Source organism: Ursus americanus, chromosome X (genome assembly GCF_024610735.1).
Source record: "Ursus americanus isolate L20-20 chromosome X, mUrsAme1.1.p, whole genome shotgun sequence".
Lineage (NCBI taxonomy): Eukaryota > Metazoa > Chordata > Mammalia > Carnivora > Ursidae > Ursus > Ursus americanus.
In genome coordinates, this window is record NC_142164.1 from 61,404,932 (window position 1) to 61,424,182 (window position 19,251).

Genomic DNA, 19,251 nt, shown 5'->3' on the forward strand with positions numbered 1-19,251 from the left:
CCATACAAATTTAAGGATTATTTGTTCCAGTTCTTTGAAAATTGTCCTTGGTATTTTGATCGGGATAGCATTGAAAGTGTTGATTGCTCTGGGTAGCATGGACATTTTAACTATGTTAATTCTTCCGATCCATGAGCATGGAATATCTTTCCATCTTTTTATGTCTTCCTCAATGTCTTTCAAGAGTGATTTATAGTTTCTAGAATATAGGTCCTTTACGTCTCTGGTTAAGTTAATTCCAAGGTAACATATGGTTTTTGGTGCTATTGTAAATGGAATGGATTCCCTAATTTCTCTTTCTTCAGTCTCGTTATTCGTGTATAGAAATGCAACTGATTTCTGAGTATTGATTTTGTATCCCGCCACATTACTGAATTGCTCTATAAATTCTAATAGTTTTGGTGTGGCTTCTTTTGGGTTTTCCATATAGAGTATCATGTCATCTGCGAAGAGAGACATTTTGACTTCTTCTCTGCCGATTTAGATACCTTTGATCCCTTTTTGTTGTCTGATTGCTGTGGCAAGGACTTCTAGTACTATGTTGAATAATAGTGGCGAGAGTGGGCATCCTTGTCGAGTTCCTGATCTTAAGGGAAAGGCTTCCAGCTTTTAACCATTGAGAATAATATCTGCTGTAGGCTTTTCATAGATGGCTTTTATGAGATTGAGAAATGTACCCTCTAATCCTACACTCTGAAAGGTTTTCATCAGGAAAGGATGCTGTATTTTGTCAAATGCTTTTTCTACATCAATCGAGAGGATCATATGGTTCCTGAGTCTTTTCTTGTTGATATGATGTATCACGCTGATTGATTTGCGAATGTTGAACCACGCTTGCATCCCAGGTATGAATCTCACTTGGTCATGATGGATAATCCTTTTAATGTACTGTTGGATTCTATTAGCAAGGATCTTGTTGAGGATTTTGGCGTCCATATTCATTAGGGAAATCGGTCTGTAATTCTCCTTTTTGATGGGGTCTTTGCCTGGTTTGGGGATCAAGGTAATATTGGCCTCATAGAATGAGTTTAGTAGCTTTCCTTCTGTTTCTATTTTTTTTTTTTTAAAGATTTTATTTATTTATTTGACAGAGATAGAGACAGCCAGCGAGAGAGGGAACACAAGCAGGGGGAGTGGGAGAGGAAGAAGCAGGCTCATAGCGGAGGAGCCTGATGTGGGGGTCGATCCCAGAACGCCAGGATCACGCCCTGAGCCGAAGGCAGATGCTTAACCGCTGTGCCACCCAGGTGCCCCCTGTTTCTATTTTTTGAAATAGCTTTAGGAGAATAGGTATTATTTCTTCTTTGAATGTTTGGTAGAAATCCCCAGGAAAACCATCCGGGCCTGGAGTTTTGGTATTTGGAAGGTTGTTTATCACTGACTCAATCTCTTCATAATTAATTGGCCTGTTTAAGAAATCAATTTTTGGGGCGCCTGGGTGGCACAGCGGTTAAACGTCTGCCTTCAGCTCAGGGCGTGATCTCCGCGTTTCGGGATCGAGCCCCACATCAGGCTCTTCTGCTGTGAGCCTGCTTCTTCCTCTCCCACTTCCCCTGCTTGTGTTCCCTCTCTCGCTGGCTGTCTCTATCTCTGTCAAATAAATAAATAAATCTTTAAGAAAAAAAAAGAAATCAATTTCTTCCTGTTTCAGTCTTGGTAGTTTATAGGTTTCCAGGAAGGCCTCCATCTCTTCCAGATTGCTCAGTTTTTTGGCATATAGCTGTTGATAGTAGTTTCTAATAATCCTTCCAATTTCATTGGTGTTGGTCATGACCTGTCCTTTTTCATTCATAATTTTAATAATTTGGGTCCTTTTTCTTTTCTCTTGGATAAGTCTTGCCAGTGGTCTGTCAATTTTATTGATTCTCTCAAAGAACCAGCTTCTAGTCCTGTTGATTTGCTCTACTGTGCTTCTGGTTTCTAATTCATTGATTTCTGCTCTCATCTTGGTTAACTGCTTCCTCGTGCGTGTATTAGGCCTGTCCCTCTGTTGCTGTTCCAGCTTCATGAGGTGAGAATACAAAAACTGCATTTTAGATTTTTCTATTCTTTTGAATGAGGCTTGGATGGCTATGTATTTCCCCCTTAGGACTGCCTTTGCAGTATCCCATAGGTTTTGGACCGTTGTGTTTTTATTCTCGTTGGTCTCCATAAATTTTTTAATTTGATTTTTGATTTCCTGGTTTATCAAGTCGTTCCTGAGCAGGATGGTTCTTAGTCTCCAAGTGTTTGAGTTTCTTCCAAATTTTTCCTTGTGGTTGAGTTCCAATTTCAGAGCATTGTGGTCTGAGCATATGCAGGGGATAATTTCAATCTTTTGGTATCGGTTGAGACCTGTTTTGTGTCCCAGAACATGGTCTATTCTTGAGAATGTTCCATGGGCATTAGAATACAATGAGTATTCTTTGGTTCTGGGTTGTAGTGTTCTATATATATCTGTGAGGTCCAACTCGTCGAGTATGGCATTCAAAGCCTTTGATTCTTTGCTTGGTCTTTGCCAGGGTGTTCTGTCTATTTCTGATAGTGGAATGTTGAGGTCCCCTACTATTAATGTATTTTTATCTATACATCTCTTTATTCTGGTTAAGAGTTGGCTTGTGTATCTTGCTGCTCCCCTGTTGGGGGCATAGATATTTATAATTGTCATATCCACTTGTTGAATACTTCCCTTAAGAATAATATAGTGTCCTTCTGTGTCTCTAACTATAGTCTCTAATTTAAAATCCAGTCTATCTGATATGAGAATTGCTACCCCAGCTTTCTTTTGAGGTCCATTTGTATGAAAGATGGTACTCCATCCCCTTACTCTCATTCTGAATGCATCTTTGGGTTCGAAATGAGTCTCTTGTAGACAGCAAATGGATGGGTCATTTCTTTTTATCCAATCTGCAACCCTGTGGCTTTATATGGGAGCGTTTAAACCATTTACATTGACACTAAGAACTGAGAGATAGAATTTTAATGACGCCATGTTGCCAGTAAAGTCTTTGTTTGTATCGGTTGTGACTTTCTGTTCTGTATTACTCTTGGGGCCTTTTTACCTTTATAGAACCCCCCCTTAATATCTCCTGTAGGGCTGGTTTCGTGGTTACGAAATTTCTTAATGACTGGCGATTCTGGAATGTCTTTATTTCTCCATCAATTCTGAATGACAGCCTTGCTGGATAAAGGATCCTTGACTGCATGTTTTTCTCTGAAAGAGCTTTAAAAATGCCCCCCCCAACCCTTTCTCTCATTCCAGGTCTGTGTAGACAGGTCTGACGTAATTCTGATGCCTTTGCCTGGTCCGTGAGAAATTTCTTTGCCCTGGCCGCTTTCAATACTGTATCCTTGGATCTAATATTTGCGAAATTCACTATGACGTGACGTGGCGTAAGTTTGTCATGGTTGAGCTTGGGAGGGGTCCTCTCTGCCTCTTGGAAACGAATGTTTGTTTCCCTTGCTAGATTAGGGAAGTTTTCAGCTACAATTTGTTCAAATATCTCTTCTAGACCTCCGTTTTTCTCCACCCCCTCGGGGATGCCGATGATTCTGACATTGGATGGTTTCATTGAGTCAGTAATCTCCCGTAACCTACATTCGTGGGCGTGGATTTTTTTAAGAGCAGCTTCTATTTTGTTTTTTTCCTCTATTAACCCATCCTCCAATTCACTAACGCGTTCCTCTGCTTCGGTGACCCTGGCCGTCAGAAACTCTAGTTTTGCCTGCATTTGGCTCATAGAATTTTTAATTTCTGTCAGATTCGCTCTCATTTCTGTCCTTGGGGATTCTATATTCTCAGTAACCTTTACGTTAATAGTTTTTTCAATTTTACTCATCATTTTTACCATCGTTACTCTGAATTCCATTTCTGATACTTTGGTTACATCCATATCCATAATTTCTGTGGCAGAGGCCACAGACTCACTGTCTTTTCTTTGCTGGGGGGGGCTTCTCCTTCTTGTCATTCTGATGAGGAGAGGATGCGGGGTTGTCCAGAGCCCAAATTATTGACTGGGTCCCAGGCCGTGCCCCTTGTTTTATAGGGATCTTAGGGATGTGGGCTTCTTCTTTAAAGATTTTATTTATTTATTTATGTGGCAGCCAACCAGCGAGAGAGGGACCAGAAGCAGGGGATTGGGAGAGGAAGAAGCAGGCTCCCAGCGGAGGAGCCCGATGAGGGACTCTTTTCCGGAACGCCGGGATCACGCCCTAAGCCGAAATGGCGCTCCATGACTGCGCCATCCAGGCGCCCGGGTTGTGGGCTTCTTGATTTTTCAGCCTGCCTTCTGTGTTCTGGGGGAGTTGCCTGCCGCGCTGATACTCAGGCAACCCTGTCTGGGTAGAGTCTCCGTGTCCCCTGCGAGGGGGGATGGGGATGGGCACTCTCTGAGCCGGTATTTCCAGGCTTTTGTTCTCTGGCGACTTTCCCTGGCGGTTTGCTGTGCCTCTTCTGAGAGAGCAGCAGCGGCCGAATTTCAGCCTCTGTCACAGAACAGAGGGATTGCGGCCCGTTCTCTACTAATGTTCTGGCCACTTTCACTCTGTTACTGTTGGTGCTGCTCAACCCTGCAGCGTCCCGGGATGTGCGCCCCACACCTGGCGTCCCTGCCCTCACTTCCAGGGCCGGCGTGTCTCTGTCCTTTGTGTTTCTAACGCCGCCAGCCGCCAGCCACCCCGCGCGCGCTCCGGAAGCTCCTGGTCTCAGTCTGGATCCACGGAGCGCACCGGGATTCCGGTGTTCTGCGAGATGCCTGGTGGCGCGCGCACCCGGCTCATGGTCTCAGTCTGCTGTTTTGCGGTGCTGTTCGCGAGCCCCGCCCGCTCTCCTGTGCAAGTGGCTACCGCTTCCCGGTGCCCGAATGCGGCGGCTCCCTCCCCCTTCCGTTTATCTTCCGATATCTGTGCGCGGTTTCATGGCTCCCCGCTTGGTACCTCAATACTCAGCACTGGAGATGTTCATTTGTAGAGATCCAGATGCATCTTCCTGCGTCTCAGGCTGGTTCCGTGGTTGTTTAGGCTGGTCTGGTACCTATCCAGCTCGACTTGGGGGACCGGCTGAAAAAGGTGTCTCCTACTCCTCCGCCATCTTAACTCCTGTATTCCCTTTTTAAATATTGTTTCTGTCTTTTATTCATTTATCTACTATGACTTTAGTATTTTTTAAAATATGAGGATGTTTTTATCTCCTTATTTTCAAGTTATTTGCATTTTACATTTTGGTTATGGATATCTTTGGAAGTGTATGCATAAGTTTTATTTTTATGTAAATACATAGGTATGTTCTTGAATTTCTTCCTTTGCATTTTTATTGAGAAAGTTTACATAAAATTCACTATTTAAACCAATTTAGTTTATAATTCTTTTTTTTTTTTTTTAGAAAATTTACAATATTGTGCAACTGTCACACTTTGTAATTCTAGAACATTTTCATTGCCCCCAAACTAGCCCGTACCTCCCAGTACCCCACTCTCTCCATCTCCTGGCAATCACTGATCTTAATGTCTCTATAGAAAGTGCTTATTCTGGACATTTCATATATGTATATTTCATATATACACCCATGTTTTCAAATCTGCATATATGAAATATAATAATCCAATATGTGGCATTTTGCATTTTCCTTTTTTAGCATAATGTTTCCAGGTGTCATCCATGTTTTAGCATGTATGTATATTTTATTCCTTTTTATCGGGACATAATATTCCATTGTTTATTTGTCAGTTGGTAGACATTTGGGTACTTTCTACTTTTTTGGCTATTATGAATATTGCTGCCATGACCATTTGTGTACAGTATTTTTTGTGTAGACATATGATTTCATTGTTTTGGATATATATCCAATAATGCAGTTACTGAGTCATCAGTAACTCTTAACTCTATCTTTTTGAGTTACTACTAAACCTTTTCACAATGATGCATCATTTTACATCTCCATCAGCAATGTATGTGGATTCCAGTTACTCTATACCCTTGCCTTATTTTTCATTTAAAAAATTATAATCACCCTAATGAGTGTAAAATAGTATCTTGTTGTGGTTTTTATTTGCATTTTTCTAATGACTAATAATCTTGAACATTTTTTATGTCTTTACTGGCGCTTTGTACATCTTCTTTGGAGAAGTGTATATCTGTGTCCTTTGCCCATTTTTGAATTGGGTCCTTTCTCTTTTTATTGTTTAATTATAAAAATTCTTTATAAAAAGGATAAAAATCCTTTAAAGGAGATATATCATCTTATTTGAAGGATATATGTATTATGCAAAACGATATTACTACCTTTTCAGATATGTGATTTGAAAATAGTTTTCTTCAGTTGTATGGCTTGTCTCTTCACTTTTGATGATATCTTTTGATACACACAAGTTTTGAATTTCAGTCAAATCAATTTTATCTATTTTCGCTCTTTTAAGTTTAGAAAATCCTGTATTGGAAATGGGGTACTTGTTTATTTTGTGCATTCTTTTAAGGTTTTAACTTTTATAAATCTGTTGGATTACAGATATATCTATTATATAACAGCAGGATATGCTATAACAATTTAGTTACATAAATATTTCCCTGGGAATCTGTGGACTCTTCTAAGTCCTGTTTTAGATTTTCTTCATCTTTTTGTCACTTATACAATTATTCTGTGACAAGCAGAAGATAGAGTGATTAACAAAATACAGAAGCCTTCCAGGGAGTAAGTGTTCAGTAAATATATTTGTACATTACTCAGTTATTATTTTAAATGATGTAAAGCAAAATCTCAACAACATTCTACTCATGTTTTCAAATCTTCAGTGAAATAATGAAAATTCATTTTCTTTTAGTTTTGTTTTGAATATGCATTCTTCCAGACCACTTACAGTTTAGGTATGTTTTTAGTTTGTTAGAACTTTACATTTGATTAGATATGTGACAGGCTAATTAAAGAAGTTCTTTAAATTTTTGTTTTGGTAGTGAAAGCAAGTTGAATACATTGGTGCAGAAGCTTCATGACTTCCTGGCACACTCATCAGAAGATTCTGAAGAAACAAGTTCTCCTCCAAGACTTGTGATGAACCAAAGCACAGGTAAATTGAGAAATAATGTGCAATATCTTCTAGTCTATTTTCCATTTAGTTTTGGGAGGGAGCAGCTATTGAAGGTTTTATTAGCTCTTCTGAATCTAGTGTTTAGCTAAAATCTGATATTGGAGATTTTAATTCAGATAAGTAAAATGTAAGGTTGTATGGTTATAAGTGCTTAGAGGAGGATGCGCTATGGTTTTATGCATAATGGAGATCTCTTATAGAGTGGGTGATAAATGTTCACTATGAAAAATAGGTTGTGTTAGAAGAGGTGGGAGCAGTATAGAAATGTATTATTTTAGTTATTTGCATATTATGAGTTAAATTTTTACATTGTATGAGTTAAATTTTTACATTGTTTGATAAGTTCTCTGAGTAGAATCGGTGCATTTTTTAAATAAAAAAGACTCAGTACCTCCTTTCTATTTCCTTTTTTTCCTTTTTAAAAGTATCCTGTATCATGTGATGATCACTTTTGAGGTTTTCGAGGGTAGCTACATATATGAGAGCTGAATACACACACACACAGACACACACGCACACACACGCACACATGCACAGTGCATGTACACCACAAATACAGTATGTACACAAAGTATAAGAGAGGTAGACCACAGTGAGAAGTTCAACCATATGTGTAATTAGAATCCCAGAAGGGAAGAAAAGATAGAATGGGTCAGAAACCTAGCTGAGCATTTTCTGAAAGTGATGAAAGGCATCAAGCAATAGAGTCATGAAACTCTGTGAACCTCAAGCAGGATAAATATAAAGAAAACTATAACTAGATGTATCCTAATTAAACTCCTAAAGAACAAAAAAACAGAAAAATTTATAAGCACATAGGAAAAAAATCATTACTTTCAAAGGAACAGCAATAACAATGATAGTACAGTTAACAATGTGAATGGCAGAAGCTACATGATATGAAATGATTTCTTTAAAGTACCAAATGAAAATAATTGCCAACTTGAAACTGTATATTCAGTGAAAGCATCTTTGAAAAGTGAAGGTGGAATTAATATAAACAAAAAGTAAGAACTCCATCATGTCAGTAGACCTACAGTAGATGAAATACTAAAGGGTTTTCTTAAATCAGAAGGAAAATAATTTGAAATGGCAACACCAAAATATAGGAATTATTGAATAATGGGAAGGGTAAGTAGGTAGGTAAAACTAAATATATAGTGTTACCTAATCCATAGTCCTTATTCTTTTTTTAAAATTTTTAAAGATTTTATTTATTTATTTGACAGAGAGAGAGACAGCCAGCAAGAGAGGGAACACAAGCAGAGGGAGTGGGAGAGGAAGAAGCAGGCTCCCAGTGGAGCAGGGAGCCCGTTGCGGGGCTTGATCCCAGGACCCTGGGATCACGCCCTGAGCCGAAGGCAGACACTTAACGACTGAGCCAACCAGGCGCCCCACATAGTCCTTAACGACTGAGCCAACCAGGCGCCCCACATAGTCCTTATTCTTAATTCAAAAATTGCCCCAACAGTGGTTTTTTTTTTAAAGATTTTATTTATTTATTTGACAGAGATAGAGACAGCCAGTGAGAGAGGGAACACAAGCAAGGGTAGTGGGAGAGGAAGAAGCAGGCTCATAGCGGAGGAGCCTGATGTGGGGCTCGATCCCGTAACGCCTGGATCACGCCCTGAGCCGAAGGCAGACGCTTAACCGCTGTGCCACCCAGGCGCCCCCCCCCACAGTGTTTTTATAGGTAAATTTTTCCTACCAAGTCAAGTATCCAGTTGAAGATAACATATATAGATAGCATATAGAAGATAGCATATAGTTGTCTCTTTAGTCTTTTTATTTTAATTTTATTTTTTAAAATATTATGGTTATTTATTTGAGAGAAAGAGACAGCGAGAGAGCAAGCACATGTGCATGTGAGAGCAGAGTGGGAGGGAGAGGAAGGGGGAAAGAGTCTCAAGCAGACTCTGCTGAATATGGATGGTGGGCTCGATGTCACCACCCATGAGATCATGACCTGAGCTAAAACCAAGAGTTGGATGATTAATTGTCTGAGCTACCCAGGCACCCCTCTTTAGTCTTTTTAATTGTAAAACCATTTCTTTGTCTGTTGGAGCCATGATACTTTTGAAATGTACAGGTCTATTACATTGGTGACCCTTTATGTGAATTTGTCTGATTAGTTATAATTAGATTCAGGTTATTTATTTTTGTTGTGGTTAATATGTGGTGTTGTGTTCTTGTCACTACATCATATCACAAGGCACATGATGTAATTTTTTCTTTTTTTTAAAGCTTTATTTTAGTTTTTTGAAGATTTTATTTATTTGACAGAGAGAGAGAGTACATGCAAGTGCACAAGCAGTGGGAGTGGCAAGGAGAGGGAGAAGCAGGTCCCCTGCTGAGCAAGGAGCCTGATGCAGGGCTTGATCCCAGGACCCTGGGATGATGCTTGAGCTGAAGGCAGATGCTTAACTGACTACGCCACCCAGGCGGACCTGTAATTTTTTTCTTTTATTAGTGATGTTAACTTAGGTTAAGCAACCGTGGTTGTTATGCTGGATTAATCCACTATAAGCTTATGATTTATTCCTTTGTAATTAATAAGTAATTTGTAGGATATTACTGTGAAACTATTTAGGTATTCTTTTTCATTATCAAAAGTTAACTTATGTGTTTTCTCTTGCAAATAACCACAAACATGGCAGCTTATAATAATCGAAATGTATTATTTCACAGTTCTGTAGGTCAGGAGTCCAGTGAACCTTTCTGGGCTCTCCAAAGGGACTCACAAGGCTGAAGTGAAAGTGTCGTTGAGACTGTGTTCCTTTCTGCAAGCTCTGTGGAAAAATCCATTTCCTTGCTCATTTAGGTTGTTGGCAGAATTCAAGTCCTTATGGTTGTAGGTCTGAGGTTCCCATTTCTTGCTGGCTGTTGGCCAGGATCCTCTCTCTTAGCTTAAGGCTGTTTGTATTTCTTCTCACATGGCCCCCTCCATATTCAAAACCAGCACGTTGAGTTTTTCTCATGCTTTTGAATCTCTCTCTTTTGCTTACTTCTTCAGCCATCATCTGGAGAAATTTACCTATTGTTAAGGACTCATGTGATTACACTAGCCAAATCCCTTTTAACCACCCTCTCCAATTTTTAAGGTCAGTGGTGCCATTTTACATAGTACAATCATGGAAGTGGCATTTCCTCACATTCATAGGTTCTGGAGATGAGGGAGCATGAAGTCTTGGGGGCCATATGTAGAAATTCTGCATACCACAGTATCCATTCATGACTCTTGCCTGAATGATATATTACTTTGATGGGTTCCAAATGCTGAATAATCTGTTATTACTTGTATGTTTTAGTTGATATATTACTACAAGTATACGGCAGGGCTTTACATTCTATTCTCTCTTTATTTGTTTAATTTGTATATACTAATATTCTTTCTTTCTTCGTTAATATCTCTATCATTCTTTATTTCAGTGTTCTTTTGTGTTACTGTTGGCAAGTGGGAGCCCCTTCTGTATGGTTCTTGCTGACCTTTTTACAAATCATCATCCTAGAGCACTTCATTACTTTCTGAAATCTGTTATTTCTCCAAGGAGTTCCAATTCCTTTTAGTGAGATACTGTATTTAGAAACCAAGATCTGGTTGTATGATGTTCTCGTTGCCACCAGGATATCTTTGGTTACAGGCTCTTTCACAGAGAAAGTGGATATATGTGTTAATATTTTCATGAGTTGATATTGATACTTTTATTTTTTAATTATTTTTAAATTCCAGTATAATTAACATACAGTTTTATATTATTTTCAGGTGTACAATATAGTGATCCAACAATTCTACACATTAAGAGTACTCTTAGTCCCTATCGCTTACTTGACCTACCCACCTCCTCTCTGGTAACCACCAGTTGGTTCTCTTTTGTTTGTCACTTTTTTCCTTTGTTTTGTTTCTTAAATTCCACATACGAGTGAAATCATATGGTATTTATCTTTCTCTGACTGGTTTATTTTGCTTAGCACTATATCCTCTAGATCCATCCATGGTATTGCAAATGGTAAGATTTCATTCTTTTGTATGGCTGAGTAATATCCCATTGTATTTACATACCACATTGTCTTTATTCATCTGTTGATAGACACTTGGGTTGCTTCCACATATTGACTATTGTAAATAATACTGCAATAAACATAGGTGTGCACGTATCTTTTCAAATTAGTGTTTTTGTATTTTTGGGATAAATACCCAGTAGTGGAATTACTGGATCATATGGTAATTCTATTTTTAATTTTTTGAGGAACATCTATATGCACAGTTTGCAGTCCCAGCAACATTGCACAAGGGTTCCTTTTTCTTCACATCCTTGCCTACACTTGTGGTTTCTTGTGTTTTAAATTTCATCCATTCTGACAGGTGTGAGGTGATATCTCATTGTGGTTTTGATTTGCATTTCCTTGATGATGAGTGATGTTGAGCATCTTTTCATTTTGGCCATCTGTATGTATTCGTTGGAAAAATGTCTGTTGATGGCTTTTGCCCATTTTTAAATTGGATTACCTGTGGGTTTTTTGGGGTGTTGGATTGTATAAGTTCTTTATATATTTTAGATACTAACCCATTATTGGATATGTCATTTGCAAATATCTTTTCCCACCCAGTAGGCTGTCTTTTAGTTTTGTTGGTTGTTTCCTTTCCTGTGCAGAAGCATTGTACTTTGATGTAGTTCCAACAGTTTATTTTTGCTTTTGTTTCCCTTGCCTCAGAAGACATATCTAGAAAAATGTTGCTCTGGTGGATGTCAGAGAAATTACTGCCTGTGCTCTCTTCTAGGGTTTTTATGGTTTCAGGTCTCACATTTAGGTCTTTAATGCATTTTGAGTTTATTTCTGTGTGTGGTATAAGAAAGTGGTCCAGTTTCATTCTTTTGCATGTTGCTGTTCAGATTTCCTAGTATTTGTTGAGGAGTCGTTTTCCCATTGCATATTCTTGCTCCTTTGTTGAAAATTAATCAACCATATAATCTTGGATTTATTTCTGGGCTGTTTTATTCCATTGTGCCAGTACCATACTCTTGATTACTGCCGCTTTGTAGTATACCTTGAAATCTGTGATTGTGATACCTTCAGTTTTGTTCTTCCTTTTCAAGATTGCTTTGGTTATTTGGGGACTTCTTTGGTTCTATACAAATTTTAGGATTGGTCTAGTTCTGTGAAAAATTGTGTTGGTATTTTGATACGGATTGCATTAAATGTTTAGATTCCTTTGGTTAGTATAGACATTTTAACAATGTTTGTTTTTCCAATCCATGAGCATGGAATGTTTTTCCATTTCTTTGTGTCCTGTTCAGTTTCTTTCACAAATGTTATTTAGTTTTCAGAGTACAGATCCTTTGCCTCTTTGGTTAGGTTTATTCCTAGGTATCTTCTTGGTTTTGGTAAAATTATAAATGGGATTATTTTCTCAATTTTTTCTAGTACTTCATTATTAGTGTATAGAAATTCAACACACTTCTGTAGATTGATTTTGTATCCTGCAACTTTACTGAATTTGTATATCAGTTCCACTAGTTTTTTGTTGGAGGTTTTAGGGTTTCCTCTATATAGTATCATGTTATCTGCAAATTGTGAAAGTTTGTCTTCTTCCTTACCAATTTGGATGCTTTTTATTTCTTTTTATTTTCTGATTCCTGTGGCTAAGAATTGCGGTACTATATTGTATAATAGTGGTGAGAGTGGACATCCCATGTTTTGTTCCTCACCTTAGGGGAAAAGCTCCCAGTTCTTTCCCCATTAAGGATGATGGTAGCTGTGGGTTTTTCATAAATGGCCTTTATTATTTTGAGGTATGTTCCCACTAAACCTACTTTGAGTGTTTTTGTCATGAATGGATGTCATACTTTGTCAAATCCTTTTTCTGCATCTTTTGAAATTATCGTGTGGTTTTTATCCTTTCTGTATTGAATGAGATGTATCTCACTGACTGATCTGTGAATATTGACTCACCTTGCATCCCAGGAATAAATCCTGCCTGATCGTGGTAAATGATTCTTTAATGTATTGTTGAATTCACTTTGCTAATATTTTGCTGAGGAATTTTGTATCACTTTTCACCAGGTGTATTGCCCTGTGGTTCTGTTTTTTCAGTGGAGTCTCCATCTGGTTTTGGTATCAGGATTACACTGGCCTGATTGAATGAATTTGAAAGCTTTCTTTCTCTTCTATTTTTTGGAATAGTTTGAGAAGAATAGGTATTAACTCTATAACTCTTTGGTAGAATTCACCTGTGAAACCATCTGGTCATGGCTTTTTGTTGGTTGTTTTTGAATACAGATTCAGTCTAATTACTGGTAATAGTTTGCTCAAATCTTCTATTTCTTCATGATTCAGTTTTGGGAGGTTATGTTTCTAGGAATTTATCCACTTCTTGTAGGTTGTCCAGTTTGTTCGCATATACTTTTTCATAATATTCTCTTATAATTCTTTGTATTTCTGTGTTGTTGGTAATTTCTCCTTTTATTTACAGTTTTGTTTATTTGAGTTCTCATTTTTTTGATGAGTCTGGATAAGGTTTTTCAATTTTGTTGATTTCCTCAAACTACCAGCTCCTGGTTTCAGTGATCTGTTGTATTTTGTTTCTATTTTATTTCTGCTCTTATTTTTTAGAGGTTTACTTATTTATTTGAGAGAGAGAGCGAGCGAGCACGTGTGTGTGCAGGGGGAGGGACAGAGGGGAAGCTGACCCCCCACTGAGTGGGGAGCCTGATGCAGGTCTTGATCTCCCGACCCTGAAGATCATGACCTGAGCCTAAACCAGGAGTCATACCCTCAACCGACTGAGCTACCCAGGTGCCCCTATTTCTGTTCTTATTTCTATTATTTCCTTCTGCTGTTTCTGTGTTTCATTTGTTATTCTTTTTCTAGCTCCTTTAGGTATAAGTTTAGGTTATTTATTTGAGGTTTTTCATACTTCTTGAGGTAGGCTTGTTTGCTATAAACTTCCTTCTTGGAACAGCTTTGGCTGCATCTGAAAGATTTTGGATCATTGTGTTTTTGTGTTCACTTGTTTACATTTATTTTTATTTTCTCTTTGATTTCTTGATTGTCCCATTTTTTGTTTATTAGTGTGTTATTTAATCTTCATGTGTTTATGTGCTCTCCAGTTTTTTTTCTTGTGGTCGATTCCTAGTTCCATAGTGCTAGTGTTGGAAAAGATGCATAGTATGCATCCATAGTATGACTTCCATCTTTTTGAATTTTTGGAGACTTGGTTTGTGGCCTAACGTATGCTCTGTTGTGGGGAATGTTCCATGTGTATGTGAAAAGAATGTGTATTCTGCTTTTAGGATGGAATGTTCAGAATATATCTGTTGGATTCATGTGTTCCAATGTGTCCTTCAAAGCCAGTGTTTACTTTTTGATATTTTGTTTGGATGATCTATTGATGTAGGTTAAGTTCTCTTAGTGTTATTGAGTTACTGTCAATTACTTCCTTTATATTTGTTACTAGCTGCTTTGTTTTTGTGTTGCTCCCCTGTTGGGTTCATATATATTTGCAATTGTTACATTTTCTTTTTGGATTGTTCCCTTTATGATTATGTAGTGTCCTTTTTTGTCCTTTGTTGTAGTCGATGTTCTAAAGTTTATTTCGTCCTATATAAATATTGCTACCCCAGCTTTCTTTTCACTTCCTTTCACATATAAATGTTTTTCTGTCCCTTTACTTTGAATATGCATGTGTCTTTAGGTCTGAAATGAGTCTTCTGTACGCAGCACATAGATGGGTCTTGCTTTGTTATCCCTTCCTTCACCCTGTGTCTTTTGATTGGAGCATTTAGTCCATTTACATTCAAGGTCATTATTAATAGGTATGTATTGCCATTTTGTTATCTATTTTATGGTTGTTTTTGTAGTACTTCTTTTTCACTTCTTTTGCTGTCTTCTCATTGTTTGCTTCCGTTCATTAGTGATGTGCTTGGATTCCTTTCTCTTTATGTTTTGCACATCTCTTACCAGTTTTTGACTTGTGGTTATCATTATGCTTATATGTATAATCTTCTTCATATAGCAGTCTATATTAAGCTGATGGTTGATTAAATTTGAACCCATTCTGAACGTGCTAAAGTTTTACTTTTCTCTCCCCCTTACCTACCATGTTTTCATATATGGTGTTTTATTTTTCATCCTTTTATTTTGTGAATTCTTTTTATTTCTTAGATATACGTAATTTTACTGCTTTTGTGCTTCCTGTTTTTCTTACTCCTTATGGTGTAACCTTCCCACTCAGATTGTCCCTCTCAGCATTTCTTCTAAGGGTGGTTTAGTAGTAATGAATTACTTTAAGTTTTGTTTGTCTGGGAGCTCTTTATCCTTCTGTGAATGATAGCATTGTTGGTAGAATACCCTTTTTTGTTCAGATTTTTATTTAAATTCTAGTTCATTAACATATAGTGTAATACTGGTTTCAGGAGTAGAATTTAGTGATTCATCACTTACATATAATACCCAGCGCTCATTACAAGTACCCTCCTAAATACCTGTGACTCATTCAGTCCATCCCCCACCCACCTCCCTCCATCAACCCTCAGTTTGTTCTCTGTCATTAAGAGTCTCCTGTGGTTTATTTTCCTCTCCCGTTTTTTCCCCCCTTCCCATATATTCATCTGTTTTGTTTTTTAAATTCCACATATGAGTGAAATCATATAGTATTTATCTTTCTCTAAGTTATTTCACTTAGCATAACACACTTTAGCTCCATTAATGTCAGTGAAATGGCAAGATTTCACTTTTTTTGATGGCTGAGTAATATTCCATTGTATATATATATATACCACATCTTCTTTATCCATTCGTCAGTGGATCAGTCTTTGGGCTCTCCCTGTAGTTTGGCTATTGTTGATAATGCTGCCGTAAACATTGGGGTGCATATACCCTTTCAGTCGTGTAATTTTGTATCCTTTCAGTAGATACCTAGTAGTGCAATTTTTGGGTCATAGTGTAGGTCTGTTTTCTCTTTTTGAGGAACCTTTATACTGTTTTCCAGAGTGGCTGCACCAGTTTGCATTCCTACCAACAGTGTAAGACTTACCCTTTGTTCGCATCCTCACCACCGTCTATTGTTTCCTGTGTTGTTAATTTTAGCCATTCTGACAGGTGTGAGGTGGTTTTGATTTGTATTTCCCTGATGATGAGTGATGTTGAGCATCTTTTCCTGTGTCTTAGCCGTCTGGATGTCCCTTTTTTTTTTAAGTTTTTTGTTAATTAATTAATTTATTTTTTAATATGTCCAGTTAGCCACTGTATAGTTCATCACTAGTTTTTGATGTAGTGTTCAGTAATTCATGAGTTGCGTGTAACAAACACCCAGTGCTCATCACAACATGTGCCCTCTTCAATACCTGTCACCCGGCTACCCCCCCCCCCCCCGACCGTCATTTTGTTTCCTGGAGTCCATAGTCTCTCATGGTTCTTCTCCCTCTCTGATTTCTCCCCCTTCAGTTTTCCCTCCCTTCCCTATGGCACAGAGGACCATAGCATGGATGTCTTCTTTAAGAAAATGTCTATTCATGCCTTCTGCCCATTTCTTAACTGGGTTATTTGGGTGATGAGTTTGATAAGTTCTTTATACATTTTGCATACTAAGCCTTTATCAGATAATGTCATTTGCAAATATCGTCTCTTATTCTGTGGGCTGCCTTTTAATTTTGTTGATTGTTTCCTTCGCTGTGCAGAAGTTTTTTATTTTGATGAAGTCCCAATAGTTCATTTTTGCTTTTGTTTCCTTTGCTTCTAGTCAACATGTCTAGTAAGAAGTTGCTACGGCCGAGGTCAAGGAGGTTTCTGCCTGTGTTCTCCACTAGGATTTTGTTGGTTTCCTGTCTCACATTTAGGTCTTTCATCCATTTTGAATTTATTTGTGTATATGGTGTAGGAAAGTGGTCCAGTTTTATTCTTCTGCATGTTGCTGTCCAGTTTTCCCAGCACCATTTGTTGAAGAGGATGTCTTTTGTCCATTGGATGTTCTTTCCTGCTTTGTGGAAGGTTAGTTCGCCAAGTAGTTGTGAGTCTGTTTCTGGGTTTTCTGTTCTGTTCCATTGATCTGTGTGTCTGTTTTTGTGCCAGTACCATACTGTCTTGATCACTACAACTTTGTAATACAGCTTGATGTCTGGAATTGTGGTGCTGCCAGCTTTGGATTTCTTTTTGAACGTTACTTTGGCTATTCAGGGTCTTTTCTGGTTCCATGCAAATTTTAGGATTGTTTTTTCTAGCTCTGTGAAAACTGCTGGTAGATTTTGATAAGGATTGCGTTAAATGTGTAGATTGCTTTAGGTAATAAATATATTTTAACAGTGTATGTTCTTCAATCCTTGAGCATGGAATGTTTTTCCATTTCTTTGTGTCCTCTTTAGTTTCTTTCATCAGTGTTTTATAGTTTACAGATCTTTTACCTCTTTGGTTAGGTTTATTCCTAGGTATCTTAATGGGTTTCGGTGCAGTTATAAATGGGAATGATTCCTTGTTTTTTTTTTTTTTTTCTCTTGCTTCATTATTGGTATATAGAAATGCAGCCGATTTCCGTACATGGATTTTTCTGAATTCTTGTATTAGTTCTAGCATTTGTTTTGTGGAATCTTTCTGGTTTTCTACATAAAGTATTGTGTCATCTGCAAATAGTGAAAGTTTGACTTCTTTCTTGCCGATCTGGATGTATTTTCTTTCTTTTTGTTGTCTGATTACTGAGACTAAGACTTCTAGTAGTATGTTAAATATTAATGGTGAGAGTGGATATCCCTGTCTTGTTCCTGACAGTGGAGGAAAACTGCCCTTTTTTCTGCATTGAGGATATTAGCTGTGGGTCTTTTGTATATGGCCTTTATGATGTTAAGGTATGTTCTATCTATACCTTCTTTGTTGAGCAAGAATGGTTGCTTTATTTTGTCAAATACTTTTTCTGCATCTATTGAGAGGATCATATGATTCTTATCCTTTCTTTTATTAATGTGGCTTATCACATTGATTGATTTGCATATATTGAACCACCCCTGCAGCCCAGGAATAAATCCCACTTGATCATGGTGAATAATCCTTTTAATGTACTGTTTGATTTTATTTGCTTGGTGAATAATCCTTTTAATGTACTGTTTGATTTGATTTGCTAGTTTCTTGAGAATTTTTGCATCCTTCCTCATCAGGGATGTTGGCCTGTAATTCTCCTTTGTAGTGGGGTCTTTCTGTGGTCTTGGAATCAAAGTAATCCTAGCTTCGTAAGAGGATCTTGGATGTTTTCCTTCCCTTTCTGCTCTTTGAGCATTTTGAGAAGACTAGGCATTAACTCTTCTTTAAGTGTTTGTTAAAATTCCCCTGGGAGGCTATCTGGCCCTGAAGTTTTGTTTGTTGGGAGATTTTTTTTTTTAATCATGCCTTTTTTTTAAAGATTTATTTATTTATGCATGAATGAATGAGAGAGAGAGAGGGAAAACGAGTTGGGGGAGCGGCAGAGGGAGAAGTAGACTCCCTGCTGAGCAGGGAACCTGTTGTGGGGCCCGATCCCAGGATGCTGGGATCATGACCTGAGCCAAAGGCAGATGCTTAAATGACTGAGCCATCCAGGCACCCCTGTTGGGAGATTTTTGATTACTGATTCAGTTTTTTTGCTGGTTCTCAGTCTGTTTAAATTTTTTTAAAAATAATTTTTATTTTGTTATGTTAGTCACCATACAGTACATCCCCAGTTTTTGATGCAATGTTCCATGATTCATTATTTGCATATAACACCCAGTGATGGTTATTAAGGAGGGCACATATTGCATGGTGCACTGGGTGTTATATGTTTAAATTTTCTCTTCTTTTTTAGTTTTGGTAATTTGTATGTTTCTAGGAATTTATCCATTTCTTCCAGTTTGCCCTGTTTGTTGGCAAGTAATTTTTCATAATATTCTCTTATAATTATTTGTATTTCTGTGGCATTGGTTGTCATTTCTCCCCTTTTGTTAGTGATTTCATTTATTTGGATCCTTTCTCTCTCTCTCTCTCTCTCTTTTTTTTTACGCATGGCTGGTTGTTCATCAGTTTTATTAATTCTTTTAGTGAACCAGCTTTTAGTTTCGTTCATCTGTTCTGCTGTTTTTGTTGTTGTTGTTGTTTATATATCCTTTATTTCTGCTCTAGTCTTTATTAGTTCCCTTTTTCTGCTGGCTTTAAGCTTTATTTGCTATTCCTTTTCTAGCTCCTTTAGGTGTAAGTT

The 19,251-nt window shown here is 37.7% G+C and overlaps 1 protein-coding gene across 7 annotated transcripts in view; it reads left to right on the forward strand.

Annotated features, from left to right (window-relative positions):
• ATRX (ATRX chromatin remodeler) overlaps positions 1-19,251 on the forward strand; it is a 331,172-nt gene that overhangs the window by 66,043 nt on the left and 245,878 nt on the right. For all 7 annotated transcript variants that reach the window (XM_087860258.1, XM_045801308.2, XM_045801311.2 and 4 more), the window contains one exon: positions 6,925-7,037. In XM_087860258.1, coding sequence (XP_087716384.1) covers positions 6,925-7,037 — 113 coding nt within the window. The remainder of the gene's footprint in view (positions 1-6,924; positions 7,038-19,251) is intronic.